The sequence below is a fragment of the Sturnira hondurensis genome, unplaced genomic scaffold (assembly GCF_014824575.4).
Source record: "Sturnira hondurensis isolate 20B ecotype Veracruz unplaced genomic scaffold, ASM1482457v3 Scaffold0009223, whole genome shotgun sequence".
Lineage (NCBI taxonomy): Eukaryota > Metazoa > Chordata > Mammalia > Chiroptera > Phyllostomidae > Sturnira > Sturnira hondurensis.
The window spans coordinates 1,671,631-1,688,912 of record NW_028081854.1 but is presented as its reverse complement, the minus strand read 5'-3'; the positions used below and the strand labels follow the sequence as shown (position 1 = coordinate 1,688,912).

The following is a 17,282-nucleotide window of genomic DNA, read 5'->3' as shown; positions in this document are numbered from 1 at the left end:
TAAAATATGGGCAAAAAACTCAAATTGCGAAAAGACATAACTTTTTATGTGTATAGTTTTTAAACTTTAAAGGTTAATTGTGAATTTGTGGCTGTTAATTGTGTTTCTCTGTCATTTTGTATATCTGAAATATTTTATAATAAAAAGAAATATGCCAGGAAAAATGCAGTTAACTTTTTTATTTACTTTTTTAAAATATTTTTTATTGATTATGCTATTATAGTTATTCCAACTTCCCCCTTCATCCCCTCCACCCTGCATACCCCCTCCCCACCCATATTACCCCCTTCAGTTCATGTCCATGGGTTATACATACAAGTTCTTTAGCTTCTACATTTCCTATACTATTCTTACCCTACCCCTTCCTATTTTCTACCTACCATCTATGTTACTTATTCTCCATACCTTTTCCCCCTATCTCCCCCTCCTACTCTCCTGTTGATAACCCTCCATGTGATCTCCATTTCTGTGGTTCTGGCAGAAGAACCTGTTCCTGTTCTAGTTGTTTGCTGAGTTTGCTTTTGTTTTTGTTTTAGTTGTGGTTGTTAATAAGTTTGCTGTTATTTTACTATGCATATTTTTTAATCTTCTTTTTCTTAGATAAGTCCCTTTAACATTTCATATGATAAGGGCTTGGTGATGATGAACTCCTTGAACTTGGCCATATCTGACAAGCACTTTATCTGCCTTTCCATTCTAAATGAAAGCTTTGCTGGATAGAGCAATGTTGGATGTAGGTCTTTGGATTTCATGACTTGGAATACTTCTTTCCAGCCCCTCCTTGCCTGTAAGGTCTCCATTGAGAAAACAGCTGACAGTCTGTCTGATGGGAACTTCTTTGTAGGTAACTGTCTTGTTACCTCTTGCTGTGTCTAGGATTCTCTCCTTTATTTTAACCTTGGGTAATGTAATTATGATATGCCTTGGTGTGTTCCTCCTTGGGTCCGACTTCTTTGAGCCCCTGTGAGCTTCCTGGACTTCCTGGAACTCTCTTTCCTTTGCCAGATTGGGGAAGTTTCCTTTACTATTTGTTCAAGTAAGTTTTCAATTTCTTGCTCTTCCTCTTCTCCTTCTGGTACCCGTTCTGGTACCCTCTTCTCCTTCTGGTACTCCTTCCGGTACTCTTTCTGGTACCCCAGTCGGACATTGGAACATTTAAAGATGTTCTGGAGGTTCCTAAGCCTCTCCTCATTTTTTTGAATTCTTGTTTCTTCATTCTGTTCTGGTTGAATGTTTCATTCTTCCTTCTAGTCTACACTGTTGATTCGAATCCCAGTTTCCTTCCCATCACTATTAGTTCCCTGTACATTTTCCTTTATTTCACTTAGCATAGCCTTCATTTTTTCATCTAATTTGTGGCCAAATTCAACCAGTTCTGTGAGCATCCTGATTACCAGTGTTTTGAACTGTGCATATGATAGGTTGGCTATCTCTTCATCTCTTAGTTGTTGTTGTTTTTTATCTTGACGTGCCTGTTCTGTAGTGAAGGGCAGAGCGTTAAGTGTTTGCCAGGGCAGGGCTGCGTTGTGACACTGTATGTGGGGGAGGGGTCCAAGAGGGAACAATGGCGCTCTGCTTTCCATTGGATTTCAGTCACTTCTCCCACTCTCACAAACAAATTGGGTCCTTGTGGTGCTGATTCTCAGTGGGTGGGCCTGTGCACATTCTAGGACCCTGCGGGTCTCTCCAACAAACTCTCCTGTGAGGCTGGGAGTTTCTCCCACTGCCTCGAGTTCCACAGGTGTTTTCAATCAGTGGTTTGAGGTTTTACTTCCCCACACTGGAGCCCTGGGTTGTGCAGTCTGTCCCACTCCCCAGTTGTTTCTCCTGGTTTATCTGTGCACACTTGTGGGACCACCTGGTCCACAATCCGTTGCCTCACCGGGTCCACCAGCTGATACCTTGCCAGACAACTGCAACCTTGTGCACCCCGCTCCACAGTCTGCCACCTTGCTGGGTCCACCAGCCACCATCTTACCTGCCCCGGTCCTCCAGCTGCTGCTTTGCCGATAGTCCTCTCTGCCTGTCTTCGGCTCTCCTACCGGTCTGGATAAATGTGTCTTCTTTAACTCCTTGTTTATTGGACTTCCATATAGTTCGATTTTGTGTCAGTTCTGGTTGGTTTTGTTTTTAAATTGTTGTTGTCCTTCTTTTGGTTGTGTGAGGAGGCACAGTGTGTCTATCTTTAGAGGGGAAAAGAAGGAGAGAAGTATCAATGTATGGTTGCCTCTCGTGAGTCCCCTGCTGGGAACTGGCCTGCAACCCAGGCATGTGCTCTGACTGGGAATCGAACCACGATCGTGTGATTTGCAGGCCCACACTCAATCCACGGAGCTACGCCAGCCAGGGCTATTTACTTACTTTTTTTTATTGTTTAAATACAGTTGTCTCCATTTTCACCCCATCACAGCCCCCTACCCCACCCATTCCCACCTTGCAACCTCGAGCCTATCCCCTTTGGCTTTGTCCATATGTTCTTCATACATGCTCCCTGATGGACCTTCCCCTATTTTCCCCCATTATCCCTCTCCCCCCTCCCCTCTGATCACTGTCAGTTTGCTGTTTTATTTCAGTGTCTCTGGTTGTATTTTGCTTGCTCGTTTTCTTTGTTGATTAGGTTCCACTTATAAGTGAGATCATATGGTATTTGTCTTTCACTGCCTAGCTTACTTCACTTAGCATAATGCTCTCCAGTTCCATCCATGCTGTTGCAAAGTGTCGGAGTTCCTTCTTTCTTTCTGCTGTGTAGTGTTCCATTGTGTAAATGTACCATAGTTTTTCTATCCACTTATCTGCTGGTGTGCACTTAGGCTGTTGTAAATTGTGCTGCTATAAACATTGGGGTACATAGGTTGTTATGGATTGGTGTTTCAGTATTCTTAGGATATAATCCCAGGATTGGAATCACTGGATCAAAAGGCAGTTCCATCTTTAGTTTTTTTAGGAAATTCCATACTGTTTTCCACAGTGGCTGCACCAGTCTGCATTCCCACCAACAGTGCTATAGGGTTCCCTTTTCTCCACATCCTTGGCAACATTTATTGTTTGTTGATTTGTTTATGATGTCGTTCTGACCTGTGTGAAGTGGTATCTCATTGTGTGGATTTAATTTACATCTCTTTGATGCTACTCACTGTCAGAAGATGCAATTAACTTTAGGGGATGCATTTAGGTCAGGTTTTATACAAGTTCTTTGAACATAAAATGTTGATGTTTCAGAGTAAAAACCCAGAGGGTCCACAAAATTTCAGTCATCATAAAGATTTTCAGTTACACTGATTGCACAGTTCTTATCTGCATAAGGAAATAGACCAACAATTTTAACAAATATTTTCAACAAGGTTATGATAACATAAGAGGTACAACAGTGCCTGCAGGCAAAATTTGTTTAGCCTTTGTGGTACTCACATTTTCAAAAGAAATGAATTAGTATCTCTTTTGAAATTTCATTTTAAAAATCTAGGTAGCCTCTTATTTAGCTATCAGGAAATCTGACATCCCTAGGCCTTCATTTCTACATGGCAGCAACTGACTGGGGCTGAGTAGCAACTATCCCCTGTTAAGGAGGCATATCTTCTACAGTTCACCACTGTTCCCACTCAGCAAGGTTTCCTGCCAGGCCAGCCTTAGAGGAACTTAAGTTTGCAATCTCTGCATTAAATTCAGTTACTCAAAATGTGCCATCTCCTAGGCACTCATATCAGTGATGTAATTTTATCAGAATATACCCTGAAGCCATCATTCCTAAGATTCTCTGGTAAAGCATTTAGTGGTTTAATGAATAGTAAATGTGTATTTTGGTTTTGCCATTTGGTTTTGGTTGTAAGAATGGCTATCTTGGAAAATGTGTAGTTGAGCAACCCTCAATTGTGCAGTGATGCACAGGCCAGCTGAGAGATAGTTGGTACTCCTACCGCAACTGTCCAGCAATGCTACCAAACCAGACTAGTTGAGAAAGAGCAATTCTTTTTAGTCTAATTGAAGAGCCTTATTGTTTTTTAAAAACTGTACATCTCTTGGCTGCCTACTCTCAAGTTGGATTTTTATTCAAATTTCCCCCCTTCTATTTTGGTGGGTCTGAAGATGACAATAGCAACAAGACAGAAGTTCTTGGCCTCCACCACCAAATTTTCAGGCTTCCAAGGAAATGGCAGGCAACATCACGGCAGATGAAAGACACCATTAAAGGAAAACAGTACATATTAAGTGAAACCAGGATGCTGTTCCAGAAAAACAAAAATGTTTGAGCGCGGACCTGCGAACCAGAGGATTGCAGTTCGATTCCCAGTCAGGGCACATGCCTGGGTTGCAGGCCAGTTCCTGGCAGGGGACACACGATACATTGTATGTCTCCGGCAGAGGCAACCATACACTGATATTTCTCTCCCTCTCTCCTTCCCTTCCCCTCTAAAGATAAATAAATAAAATAAAATAAATGTGAGTGGTCGCCATTGGAGATTGCAAGGAGAGCAGTTTCATGTGTTTCTTCATTTCTTTTCTGTACTAAATTGGGAGGACTGAACAGTCACAGTGGCAGAGTATGAGCAGGCAGGGGCTAGAGGCACAGCCTGATTAACCTCCCCAGCCACCAGTTAACAAACTAGCTCTGGTGTCTCTCTGCAATTCTGTCAGTCTTGGTCCAGCTAGTAACTGGTTCAGTGTCCCAACATCCTGAGAAGACCACCAAGCCAGGTGAGATGAGTCCGGCCAGTGAAAGTTTTCAAAGGAGGAACAGGCCTTCACAAGCTATGCCTATTGAAGGCTATTCCTACAGGAGATACACAGTTACTTTTTTTTCATTTCATAAACTGTTCAAGACCTCCAAGTATAAACCCATTCTATGAGAGGAGAACAGGATTAAGACATAAGGATTCCTTTATAACTTAGTTTTGAACTCAAGCCTCTTTGGCTGGTATAGTGAGTTTGTCTTCCGGAACCACAGAATTGGGTAAAATAGTGTTCCCGTGAACTAGTTGAATGGAAATGTACACCCAGATGAGACACTGGGGAGCCAAAAACCATTTCTTTTTTTTTTTAATTTAATTGTTGTTCAAGTACAGTCTTCCGTCCCCTACTCCTATCCCAGCCCACCACCCTGTCCTTCCCACCTCTCTCCCATTTCTACCCCCCTTACTTGTTCTCCATGTGTCCTTTATACTAGTTTCGGTGAATCCTTCCCTTTTTCCCCTGAAATTCTCTCCCCTTTCCCCTCTGGTCCCTGTCAGCCTGTTCTGAATTTCAGTGTCTTTGGTCATATTTTGCTTCCTTGTTTGTTTTCTTGTTTAGGTTCCTGTTAAAGGTGAGATCATATGGTGTTTGTCTTTCACCGCCTGGCTTATTTCACTCAGCATAATGCTTTCCAGATCCATCCATGATGTTGCAAAGGGTAGGAGCTCCTTCTTTCTTTCTGCTGCATAGAATTCCATTGTGTCTATGTGCCATAGTTTTTTGATCCATTCATTTACCGATGGGCATCTAGGTTGATTCCAACTCTTGGCTATTGCAAATTGTGCTTCTATGAACATTGGGGTGCATATGTTCTTTTGGATTGGTGTTTAAGGGTTCTTAGGATATAATCCCAGCTGTGGAATTGCTGGGTCAAAAGGCAGGTCCATTTTTAGTTTTCTTAAAAAATTCCATACTGCTTTCCATAGTGGTTGTACCAGTCTGCAATCCCACCAACAGTGAACTACAGTCCCCTTTTCCCCACAACCTCTCCAACATTTGTTGCTTGTTGATTTGGTTATGATGGCCATTCTGACTGATGTAAAGTGTTTTCTCATTGTGGTTTTAATTTGCATCTCTCTGATAGCTAGCGATATTGAGAATCTTTTCATGTGACTCTGGATCCTCTGTATGTCCTCCTTGGGGAAGTGTCTGTTCAAGTCCTTTGCCCATATTTTAATTGGGTTGCTTGTCTTCTTAGAATGGAGTCGACTAAGTTCTTTGTATATTTTGGAGACTAAAGCTTTGTCTGAGGTATCATTGGCAAATATCTTTTCCCAAACAGTTGGTTGTCTTTTTATCTTAATGCTGTTTTCTTTAGCCATGCAGAAGCTTTTTATTTTGATGAGATACCATTTGTTTATTCTTTCCTTTATGCTCCTTGCTTTAGGGGAAATATCAATAAGGTTGTTGCTGCATGAAATATCTGAGATTTTTCTGCCAGAAAAATCTAGGTTTTTCTCCTCTAGGACTTTAATGGTTTCACAGCTTATATTTAAGTCTTTTATCCACCTTGAATTTATTTTGGTGTATGGCGTAAGTTGGTGTTCAAGTTTCATTTTTTTGCACATAGCTGTCCAGTTGTCCCAACACCATTTGTTGAACAGGCTATTTTTACTCCATTTTATGTCACTGCCCCCTTTGTTGAATATTAATTGACTGTAGAGAGTTGGGATTATTTCTGGGCTCTCTGTTCTATTCCATTGGTCTATGTGCCTGTTTTTATGGCAGTACCAGGCTGTTTTGATTACAGTGGCCTTGTAATACAGTTTGATGTCAGGTATTATGATCCTTCCTACTTGTTTTTCTTTCTCAAAATTGCACCTGCTATTCGGGGTCATTTATGATTCCATATAAATTTTTGAAGTGTTTGTTCTATGTCTGTGAAATATGCCATTGGTACTTTAATAGGTATTGCATTGAATCTGTAAATTGCTTTGGGTAGTATGGACATTTTGATGATGTTAATTTTGCCAATCCATGAATACGGTATATGTTTCCATTTGTTTGGGTCCTCCTTGATTTCTTTCTTCACTGTTGTGTAGTTTTCTGCATACAGGTCTTTTACCTTCTTGGTTAGGTTTATTTCTAGATATTTTATTTTTGTTTTTGTTATATCAAATGGGATTTTTTTCCTGATTTCTGCTTCTGCTGATTCATTGTTAGTATATAAAAATGCCTTTGATTTCTGGATATTGACTTTGTATCCCATTGTTTTGCCAAATTCATTTATTAGGTGGAACAGTTTTTCGGTAGAGTCTATGGGATTTTCCATGTACACTATCACGTCATCTGCAAACAATGACAGTTTTGTTTCCTTCTTTCTGATTTGGATGCCTTTTATTTCCTTTTTTTGTCTAATGGCTGTGGCTAAAACTTCTAATACTATATTGAATAGAAGTGGTGAAAGTAGACAACCTTGTCTTGTTTCTGATCTTAGTGGAAAAGATTTTAGTTTTTGTCCATTGAGTATGTTGGCTGTAGGTCTCTCATATATGGCCTTTATTATATTGAGGAATGCTCCCTCTATTCCCACTTTGCTGAGTACCTTTATCATAAATGGGTGTTGTACCTTATCAAAAGCTTTTTCTCATCTATTGATATGATCATGTGGTTTTTGTCTTTGCTTTTACATTTACTGATTTGTGGATATTGAACCATCCTTGCATCCCTGGGATGAATCCCACTTGGTCATGGGATCAATCCCACTAGGTGGTGTATGATCTTTATGATGTGTTGTTGGATGTGATTTGCCAATACTTTGTTGAGGATTTTAGCATCTATGTTCATCAGCGATATTGGCCTGAATTTTTCTTTCTTTGTTTTTATCTCTATCTGGTTTTGGAATTAGAATGATGCTGGCTCCATAATAGAGTTTGGGAGTTTTCCCTCATTATGGATTTTTTGGAATAGTCTGTGAAGGATAGAGGTTACCTCTTCCTTAAATGCTTTGTAGAATTATCCTGTGAAACCATCTTTTCCAGGACTTTTGTGTGATGGAAGTTTTTTTATTATTGCTTCAATTTGATCTGCTGGTATTGTTCTGTTCAGATTTTCTGCTTCTTGTTCATTGAGTTTTGGAAGATTATATTTTTCTATAAATGTATCCATTTCACCTAGGTTTTCAAATTTCTTGGCATACAACTCTTCATAGAAATTTCTTACAATCCCTTCTATTTCTGTGGTATCAGTTCTAATCTCTCCTCTTTCATGTCTGATTGTGTTTATTTGGGTCCTCTCTCTTCTTTTCTTGATGAGCCTACTTAAAGGCTTGTTTATTTTATCTTTTAAAAAAACTAGGACCGGGACTTCCGGCCAAGACGGGGGCATATGTAGAAACACTGTGCCCCCTCCCACAACTAAATTTAAAGACAGCTAAGTTTTAGAAACAAAAATGCAGCCAAAACAGTGAAAAATTGAACTGTACGGAAGTCCTACGACAGAAAACCACTAAGCCAGACCACGTAACAACCCAGCGACTGGGTAGCCCAGCCTTGGTGAACATCTAAGGCTTCTCCCCTCAAACATAACAGGTGCGAAGAGACCAAACATTATGACTCAAGAACAGCTCAAAGCCCCAAAGCCTATAATTCTAAGTGACCAAGAAATAGCCAGCTTTTCAGATGCACAGTTCAAAACACTGGTGATCAGGATGCTCACAGATTTGGTTGATTTTAGCCAGAAATTAGAGGAACATATGGAGGGTAAACTGATTGAAATGAGGGGAAATGCACAGGAAACCAATAGTGATGAAAACGAAACTGGGACTCAAATCAAGGGAGTGGATCAGAAGGAAGAAAGAAACAATCAAATAGAAAAGAATGAAGAAACAAGAATTCAGAAAAATGAGGAGAGGCTTAGGGACCTCCAGGACATCTTTAAACATTCCAATATCTGAATAATAAGGGTACCAGAAGGGGAAGAGGAACAGCCAGGAGTGGAAAACTTATTTGAAGAAATAATAAAGGAGAACTTACTCAATCTAGCAAAGGAAATAGACTTCCAGGAAATCCAGGAAGCTCAGAGTCCCAAAGAAGTTGGACCCAAGAAGGAATACACCAAGGCACATCATAATTACATTAGCCAAGATTAAAATGGAGAGAATTCTAGAAGCAGCAAGAGATAAGGGACAGTCACCTACAAAGGAGTTCCCATCAGACTGTCAGCTGATTTCTCAAAAAAGAACTTACAGGCACAAAGGGACTGGAAAGAAGTATTCCAAGTCATGAAATCCAAAGACCTATATCCAAGATTACTCTATGCAGCAAAGCTTTCATTTAGAATGGAAGGACAGATAAAGTGCTTCTCAGATAAGTTCAAATTCAAAGAGTTCATCATCACCAAGCCCTTATATGAAATGTTAAAGGGACTTATCTAAGAAAAAGGAGATAAAAAATATAAACAGTGAAAGGACAGCAAACTCACAGTTATTAACAACCACACCTAAAACAAAAGCAAACTGTGAGGACAGCTAGATTGAGAGCAGAACCATAGAAATGAAGATCACAGGGAGGGTTAGCAACAGGGGAGTTGGAGGAAGAGAAGGGGGGAGAAGATACAGAGAATAAGTAGCATAGATGGTACGTAGAAGATAGACTGGGGAAGGGCAGGAATACTATGGGAAATAGAGAATCTAAAGAACTTGTGACACATGGAAATGAACAAAAGGAGGGAATGGTGGAAGAGGGGTATGCAGGGTGAAGGGAAGTGAAGGGGGTAATGGGGGAACTCTAATGGCATAAACAATAAAATATATTTTTTAAAATATAAAAACACAAAATAAAAAAGCCAGGTCCTGGATTCATTGATCCTTAGAATTTTGCTTTTAGTCTCTATGTCATTTAATTCTGCTGTGATCTTGGTTATTTCCTTCCTTCTACTTGCTCTGGGCTGTCTTTGTTGTTGTTCCTCGAGTTCTTACAGGCGTAGTGTTAGGTTGTTTGTTTGAAATGTTTCTGTCTTCTTGAGGTAAGCCTGTATTGCCATGAACTTCCCTCTCAGGACTGCCTTTGCTGTGTCCCACAGGTTTTGGGTTGTTGTGAGTTTATTTTCATTCGTTTCCAGAAACTTTTTTATTTCTTCCCGAATTTCGTTCTTGACCCATTCATTGTTTAATAACATGCCATTCAATCTCCATGATTTTAGGTGTTTGGTGTGTTTTCCTTTGGGGTTGATTTCCAGTTTCAGCCCCTTGTTATCAGAGAAAATGCTTGGTATGATTTTTATTTTCTTGAATTTGTTGAGACTCGTTTTGTGTGCTATCATGTGGTCTATCTTTGAAAATGTTCCATGTGCATTTGAAAAAGGTGTGTATTTATCTTCTTTGGGATGAAGGGCTCTATATATATTAGTTAAGTTCATTTCATCTAGGCTGTTAATGCTGCTATATCTTTGTTGATATTTTGTTTAAACGATCTTTCCATTTTTGACAGTAGGGTATTAAAATCCCCTACTATAATTGTGTTACTGTCAATATCTTTCTTGAAATCTTCTAAGATTTTCTGCATATATTTGGGTGCTCCTATGTTGGGTACATATATAATTATGATGTTAATGTCTTCTTGGTGGATTCTTCCCTTGAGTGGTATGAATGGTCTCTCTTTATGGCCCTTCTTTTGAAGTCTATTTTGTCTGATATGAATATTGCTACCCTGGCTTCTTTTTTTCTTGTCTGTTTGCTTGGAAAATTTGTTTCCAGCCCTTCACTTTCAGTCTGTGTAGGTCTTTCATCCTGAGGTGCGTCTCCTGTAGGCAGCATATGTGTGGGTCATGCTTTCTTATCCATTCAGCTATTCTATGTCTTTTATTGGGGCATTTAATTAATCCATTTACATTTAAGGTTATTATTGATAGGTACTTATTCATTGCCATTTTTGTACCTGAGTTCCTCTCTGTCTCTCTCTTTTCCTTCCTTTCCTTAGAGCAGTCCTTTCAGCATCTCTTGCAGAGCTGGTTTGGTGGAGGCGTATTCTTTTCGACTTGTTTTGTCTTGGAAGCTCTTTGTTTGGCCTTCTATCTTGACTGAGAGCCTTGCCAGGTAAAGTACCCTTGGTTGCAGGCCTCTGGTTCTCATTACTTGAAATATTTCTTGCCATTCTCTTCTTGTTTGGAGCGCAAAAACCATTTCTAAGAAGCTCAGTTTGAACTCATCGTAGTAAACCCTTAAACATCATATGGTAGCTTTTTAGGAAGTGTACCTGGCACAGAGACCAGGAACAGGCTTTCAGTTCCTGACCTTTCTTGTGTTTGCCACTTTGATCTCACAGATTCAATGCTGTTCCTGTTCCATCATGAACTTCCTGACATCTACTCTTTTTTCCTGTCTCTGACCCCTGTCTCTGTCTCCTTTTTGGCCCTGTCTTTCCTGCATACCTTGCTAACCAGCTTTATGGGTCCTCCAAAGGTCAGCCATATTCTCTAAGGCCCAAGAAGCTAGCAGTCACCTTATGGTTCCAGCTCCCATATCTGAACACCCAGCCTCACCCTTTCACCACCTCACTTGCATGAGCCTCCCCCCCGACCCCAAGCATAATGGTTAAGGTAGAACTCATCATTCCCTAAGTCTGCCTCCCCTCCTCTCTTTTTCCAGGCTTGTCCATTTCTGTCAGGGCTCCTGACACCACTCTAATATGCTTGGCTCTCATTCCTTAACTCAACAGGTATCTGAGTGCCCCCAATGTGCCAAACACCAGACTAGACATTGAGGATATAAAATGAGCAAAAGTAAGACATGGTCCCTCAAAGATGTGTCAGAATTAGAGGGAAAGAAATATAAATTACAGTTGGGATAAGTGCTACAAAAGAAACCCTCCCCATCTTTAGTGCCTTACCTTCTTGGAATCCCTAAAGCTCCCTGCTTTATTCAGCCAACTTCTCTACCCTCTGACCCTCCTCCAGCTTCTCCAAACATTTTTTTGTTTCTAGTGTATACCCTGCATGCACACCAGAGTATATGTAGCTCTCAGATCCTTAAAACTGTCTGGGGAGGAATGGAAATAGAATATTGTAAGTGTTGTTTCTGTTTTTATTATATCCTTTCAAAAACAATCAATATAAATACCTATATGGATTCTGTGGGTTCAAAAGTATTTATTGAAAGGAGTTGGTGATTTATAAAGTTTGCAGACCACTGACTTTTTCTTCCTTTTTTGCTTCACTTATATTGCTATGGCCTCCCCATACAGGCTGTCATTTCCTCAGATGTACAGACAGTGACTTGTACTTTCCTAATATATCCCATGGGCCTTGCCTTGTGGTTGCAATAAATTAACAAGCATTTACAAATACATTGATTCAGTTGACCTTCAGGAAGCCTTCTTCAATTTCTCTGCCCTCCCCCAATCCCAGGATGAATTCCTATATATACTGGTTCATTATGTACCACTGTATCTTCTCTGCAGCTTCAAGTGTCAGAATTGTTCTGCCTAAGTAAGAAAGGCAGAGACCAATAAAGGCAGGCCGAACAGTGTCCAGCCTGGTGCTGGCGATATCACAGTAGTACGTGCCCAGTAAACCCTTGTAGGCTTACTCACCTGAGGACTGCTCAGGATCCGTTGAGTTTTCAGTTACAGCAATAATCAATCCTTCATTTGCCTCTGCTGCAATTGGCCTAATGTGGTGGGAGCCAGAGGGCACATATATGCCAATGATGGTACATGAGGGAGATTAGTTGTGTTGGGGGAGGTACATGGGCTTTTAATTTTAACATATGTGCTTGTTTTACTATGTAAAGTTTAATGTTGATATAGGTGGTATGTAGATAAACGAAAATCATGCAGGCAGCCTCCAAAAGATGGGATTTGGAGAACGCTAACCCAGACTTGTTCAGATGGACAGCTGGAGCCCCAGGAGCCTTCATCTCTTTAACTATAGCTTTATCAGGGGCTTCTTTCTCCACCATCCTTCACGCAAACAGACAAAAGTAGTTTCTCATAAGAAACTGTCTATAAGAGCTTGATAATACTCCAAGGGTATCTCATGAATTGCACTGAATCATAAGAAGCAAATGGGAAAGAACATGGACATATTCCCAAGGTGGACGTTGAAGCAACAGCTTCTGAGAAGCAAAGAGGTCAGAAAGCTGAGCCTCTGCTCCAAGGGACTCCACTGGGTTCTGTGCATTGCAATTCCTAGAATTCCTCTACCTCAAGAGGTGCGTGCCATAGGACACCTTGGAATTTCCAAGCCATGTGGCCCAGACTTCCTATGGGTATCATGTGGGGCTGATGCAGCACCAGCTCGACTTTGAGGCCACTTGCAAATTCTTAGCATCCTTGAAATGAGAAGCTCTCTCCCCTTCACCTAGCTTTCTGTTTTTCAGAATGTATTTGTCATTGTTGTACATGAAACTGTACTACCATGATTTGACTACTTTAGAGATTCAAAAGCCATTTTTCCCCTTACTAATGAGCAAGGCAGTTCACAGTTCAAAATGAGAGATGATGACTTCCGGCCAAGATGGAGGCATAGGTGGAAACACTATCCCTCCATGCACAACCAAAATTAAGGATAACAAAGATTTAGAAACAAAAACACAACCAGAACAGACAGAAAATTGAAACCTACAGAAGTCTGACAACCATTCAACCAGACTAGTAAGAGGGGCGGAGTCAGCGGCCAGCAGAGAAGGATCATGGCAGGAAAAGGCAGTGGCAGCCAGACCCGGGAGCACAGGTGGTGCAGGGCGGACCGTGGTTACATATTCTCATGCAGATAAACTAGGCAAAAACAGGCAGCAACACAGACCATGCAAACCAAGGCCCCAGTGACAGGAAATAAAGCATAAAAGCACCGATTGAAAAGGTTCCACCTTGTGAGAAGTGGCAGAAGGACCAAAACCTGAGAGTGAGGAGCAAATGCCATTGTTCCCTCTCTGACCCCACATACAGTGTGATATAACCCAGGAACATGGGTTGCCCCACCCTGGTGAACATCTAAGGCTCCACCCCTCATACGTAACAGGCACAGACCAAAAAATTATGGCTCAAACAGAGGAACAAACCTCCAGAGCCAATACTTTTAACTGACCAAGAGATAATCAACCTATCAGATGCATGGTTCAAAACACTGGTGATCAGGATGCTCACAGAACTGGTTGATTTTGGTCACAAATTAGATGAAAAAATGAAGGCTGCTCTGAGTGAAATGAAGGGAAATGCACAGGGAACTGATAGTGATGGAATGGAAACTGGGACTGAAATCAATGGAGTGGACCAGAAGGAAGAAAGAAACAACCAAACAGAAAAGAAGGAAGAAACAAGAATTCAAAAAATGAGGAGGCTTAGGAACCTCCAGGACACCTTTAAATATTCCAACATCCAAATTATAGGGGTACCAGAAGAGGAAGAGCAACAAGTGGAAAACTTATTTGAAGAAATAATAAAGAAGAACTTACCCTATCTGACAAAGGAAATAGACTTCCAGGAAATCCAGGAAGCTCAGAGAGTCCCAAAGAAGTCCGACCCAAGGAGGAACACACCAAGGCACATCAGAATTACATTAGCCAGGATTATTAAAATGAAGGAGAGAATCCTAGAAGTAGCAAGAGGTAAGGGGACAGTCACCTACAAAGGAGTTCCCATCAGACTGTCAGCTGATTTCTCAAAAGAGACCTTATAGGCAAGAAGAGGCTGGAAAGAAGTATTCCAAGTCATGAAAGGCAAGGACCTACATCCAAGATTGCTCTATCCAGCAAAGTTTTCATTTAGAATGGAAGGGCAGATAAAGTGCTTCTCAGATAAGGTCAAGTTCAAGGAATTCATCATCACCAAGCCCTTACTGTATGAAATGTTAAAGGGATTTATCTAGGAAAAAGAAGATAAAAAATCTAAACAGTGAAAGCACAGCAAACTCACAGTTATTAATAACCACACCTAAAACAAAAGCAAACTAAGTGGACAGCTAAAACAGGAGCAGAGCCACAGAAATGGAGATCACATGGAAGGTTAGCAACAGGGGAGTGGGATGAGGAGGGTTGGGGAGGAGAAGGTACAGAGAGTAAGTAGCATAGATGATGGTGGGGAAAAAACAGACAAGGGGAGGGCAAGAGTAGTGTGGGAAATGTAGAAGCTAAAGAACTTATGACACATGGACATGAACTAAAGGGAGGGAATGTGGGGGAGGGGTTGCAGGGTGGAGGGGAATGAAGGAGGGGAATGGGACAACTGTAATGGCATAATCAATAATATATATATATTTTTTAAAATGTAAGAGATGCATCATCCTCCAATATCTCAGGGGTGTCTAGATAGCACTTGCTGACACAGTTGTGTTACTTCAAAAATTTGATCAACATGGGGAGGATGGGAAGAAGATTCTCAGTCAGTGTTGTGGGAATATAATTTATAGCTTGCAGGAAATTACCTTAGATAATTTGGCATATGAGCTGAAAAAATTTAGAAGAATCCATAACAGTTGTTTATAATGTGAAAGATTGGAGATAACCTGATCATCCAGTAGAAGATTGGTTAAATTATGTTGCAGTTTGGTGTAGCCATTAAAAAGAATGGGGCAGTTTTATATGTGTAAATGTAGAAGAAGCTTCAGTTTATTAGTGAAAAACAAGGTTCAGAACAAAGTGAGCTGTTGTTTATCTACAAAAAGAAAACCAAAGTGTATAAACGTATATTGATATATTTAGAGAATAGCAGTGGGAGAACAAACAAAAATACTGCTGGTAACTTGTCCTTGAGAGAGGAACTGGGATACAGAAGTAAGAATTTGAATATTTGATTTCTTGGCTGGTGAACTGAAAGTTTCAGAAAACATGCACCTATATTCTGTGTAGCATTAGAAAGATGCTTATTTTCCTCTATTACTAGCTCACAGACACAGACCTGATTAAGCAGTGTATAGGTGAATGCACAGCCAGAATTGAAATTGGACTGCATTACCAGATTCCTTATCCAAGGCCAGTAATTGTGACCCCAGTTAATACATGGTGGGTACTTATCCTTTGCTGAGGGTTTGTCAAGAAGTCTAGAACTACTGTAGGAGACATGTTGAAATCAAGCTCTACTTGTGTGCTGCTAACCCATCACAACCAACCCAGATGTCAGTGAATGCCTGATTTCTCCTACTTGCACAACTTTCCTACGTGTAGAAGGGAAAGCCAGCTTACTTTTACATAGCTTTTTCTTTTTCTTTTCAGTTTTATGGAAAGATTTCTTTATTATAAGGGACAGTTTTGTTAATAAATGAATAAAGTTCAAACATTAAAGGAATGCCTAAGTAGAAAGTGAAATTTGTAACAAATTTTCACCCTGTGGAAGTAACCCATATGACTGTTGGGTTGACCATATGAAATTGCCAATTTTCTACACTCGACCTACCCAAAACAGCAATTTTTTATGGTAGTGGCTCAACATAACAGTTTGGTTATTTATCCATGTAGTCTTTTTTGTACACTCATGTCATACATTTCCTTCACTAAGTACATGGGACCCTAGTGTGTGCTGTTTATGGCCTGTGTGTCTTACTTCACATCCTGTCATGTCTGCCTCTGTCTTTTCACGTGGTTGCCTTGTTTCCCATTGTGAGAATGTGCTATCATTCAACCAGTGCCCTTCAGTAGGCATTTAAGTGAGTCCCCATTTGCCACTATGCACATAACATCTTTACGTACGTGCTTTTTTCCTCATCTTTGTATTTTTATCTCACTGTGTGCTTCATGGCCCTTTTCTTCTCCATGCAGACAACACAGTGAAGAGTACAAGTTCTGGCATCAGACATATCTGGATTCAAATCCCAGCTCCACCACTTACTGTATAATCTTGAGCAAGTTCTAACTTCTGAGCCTCCATTTTCTCATCTATTAATGTTGATGTAGTTCCTTATGAGATGATCATAAGGATTAGTGACTGTAAATTTAGTGCTTAGGAGAGAGCATGGTATTTAGTAAGTGCTCAGTAAATATAAGTTGCTGCAATGGTTATAATTCCTAATATTATCACTATTCTTATTTCTTACTCAGATTCATCTGCCTCCAATGGGGCTTACCTCACTATGAGTCCAGGGACTTCAAAGCCAGGAAAAATGGAGAAAACTTTCCAAACCAGTATATCTCAAGTCTTATGAAGAGGTTTCTTAATCCAAAAGAAAGTTTATTTCTCAGAATAATGAGCCAACTAGGTCTTGAATGTAAACCAGATGACAACACTTTTCTCCTTGATTGGGGCAAAAATTCAAATTATCTTCTTAAAAACCTCCAAAATATTGGTACTTACCACATGATGTATAGCATCATGCCTGAGTGGACAACACTAATCCTTGAGGTCACGAACCTCACATCCTCCCTGAAAGCATCATTTGGAAACGAGACTAAGGCCTGTGGGAGGAAGACTGAAGAATGATAGGGCTTCTCATGGAAATGTCATCGCCAGACATGTCAGTTGATGGAAAGAAGTTACCTACTTGCAGGGAGTCCTGATGACTGCCATGAAACAATATACCTCTCTCACAATATTTGTAGGCCTTTATTTAAGTTTTAGATTTGTTTAAAAGTGGGCTTTTTTGTGTGTTTTGTTATTTTGTACCTTCTAATTTCCAGATAAATGCCA

The 17,282-nt window shown here is 40.4% G+C and overlaps 1 protein-coding gene across 1 annotated transcript; it reads left to right on the top strand.

Moving 5' to 3' along the window:
- Positions 1–3,162: 3,162 nt before the first annotated feature.
- LYRM1 (LYR motif containing 1) lies at positions 3,163–16,895 on the top strand. The gene is given in 4 exon segments (XM_037056894.1): positions 3,163–3,172; positions 4,084–4,241; positions 15,546–15,638; positions 16,697–16,895. Coding segments are annotated over 4 exon segments (378 nt in total). The 3' UTR covers positions 16,814–16,895.
- The last annotated feature ends 387 nt before the right edge of the window (positions 16,896–17,282 follow it).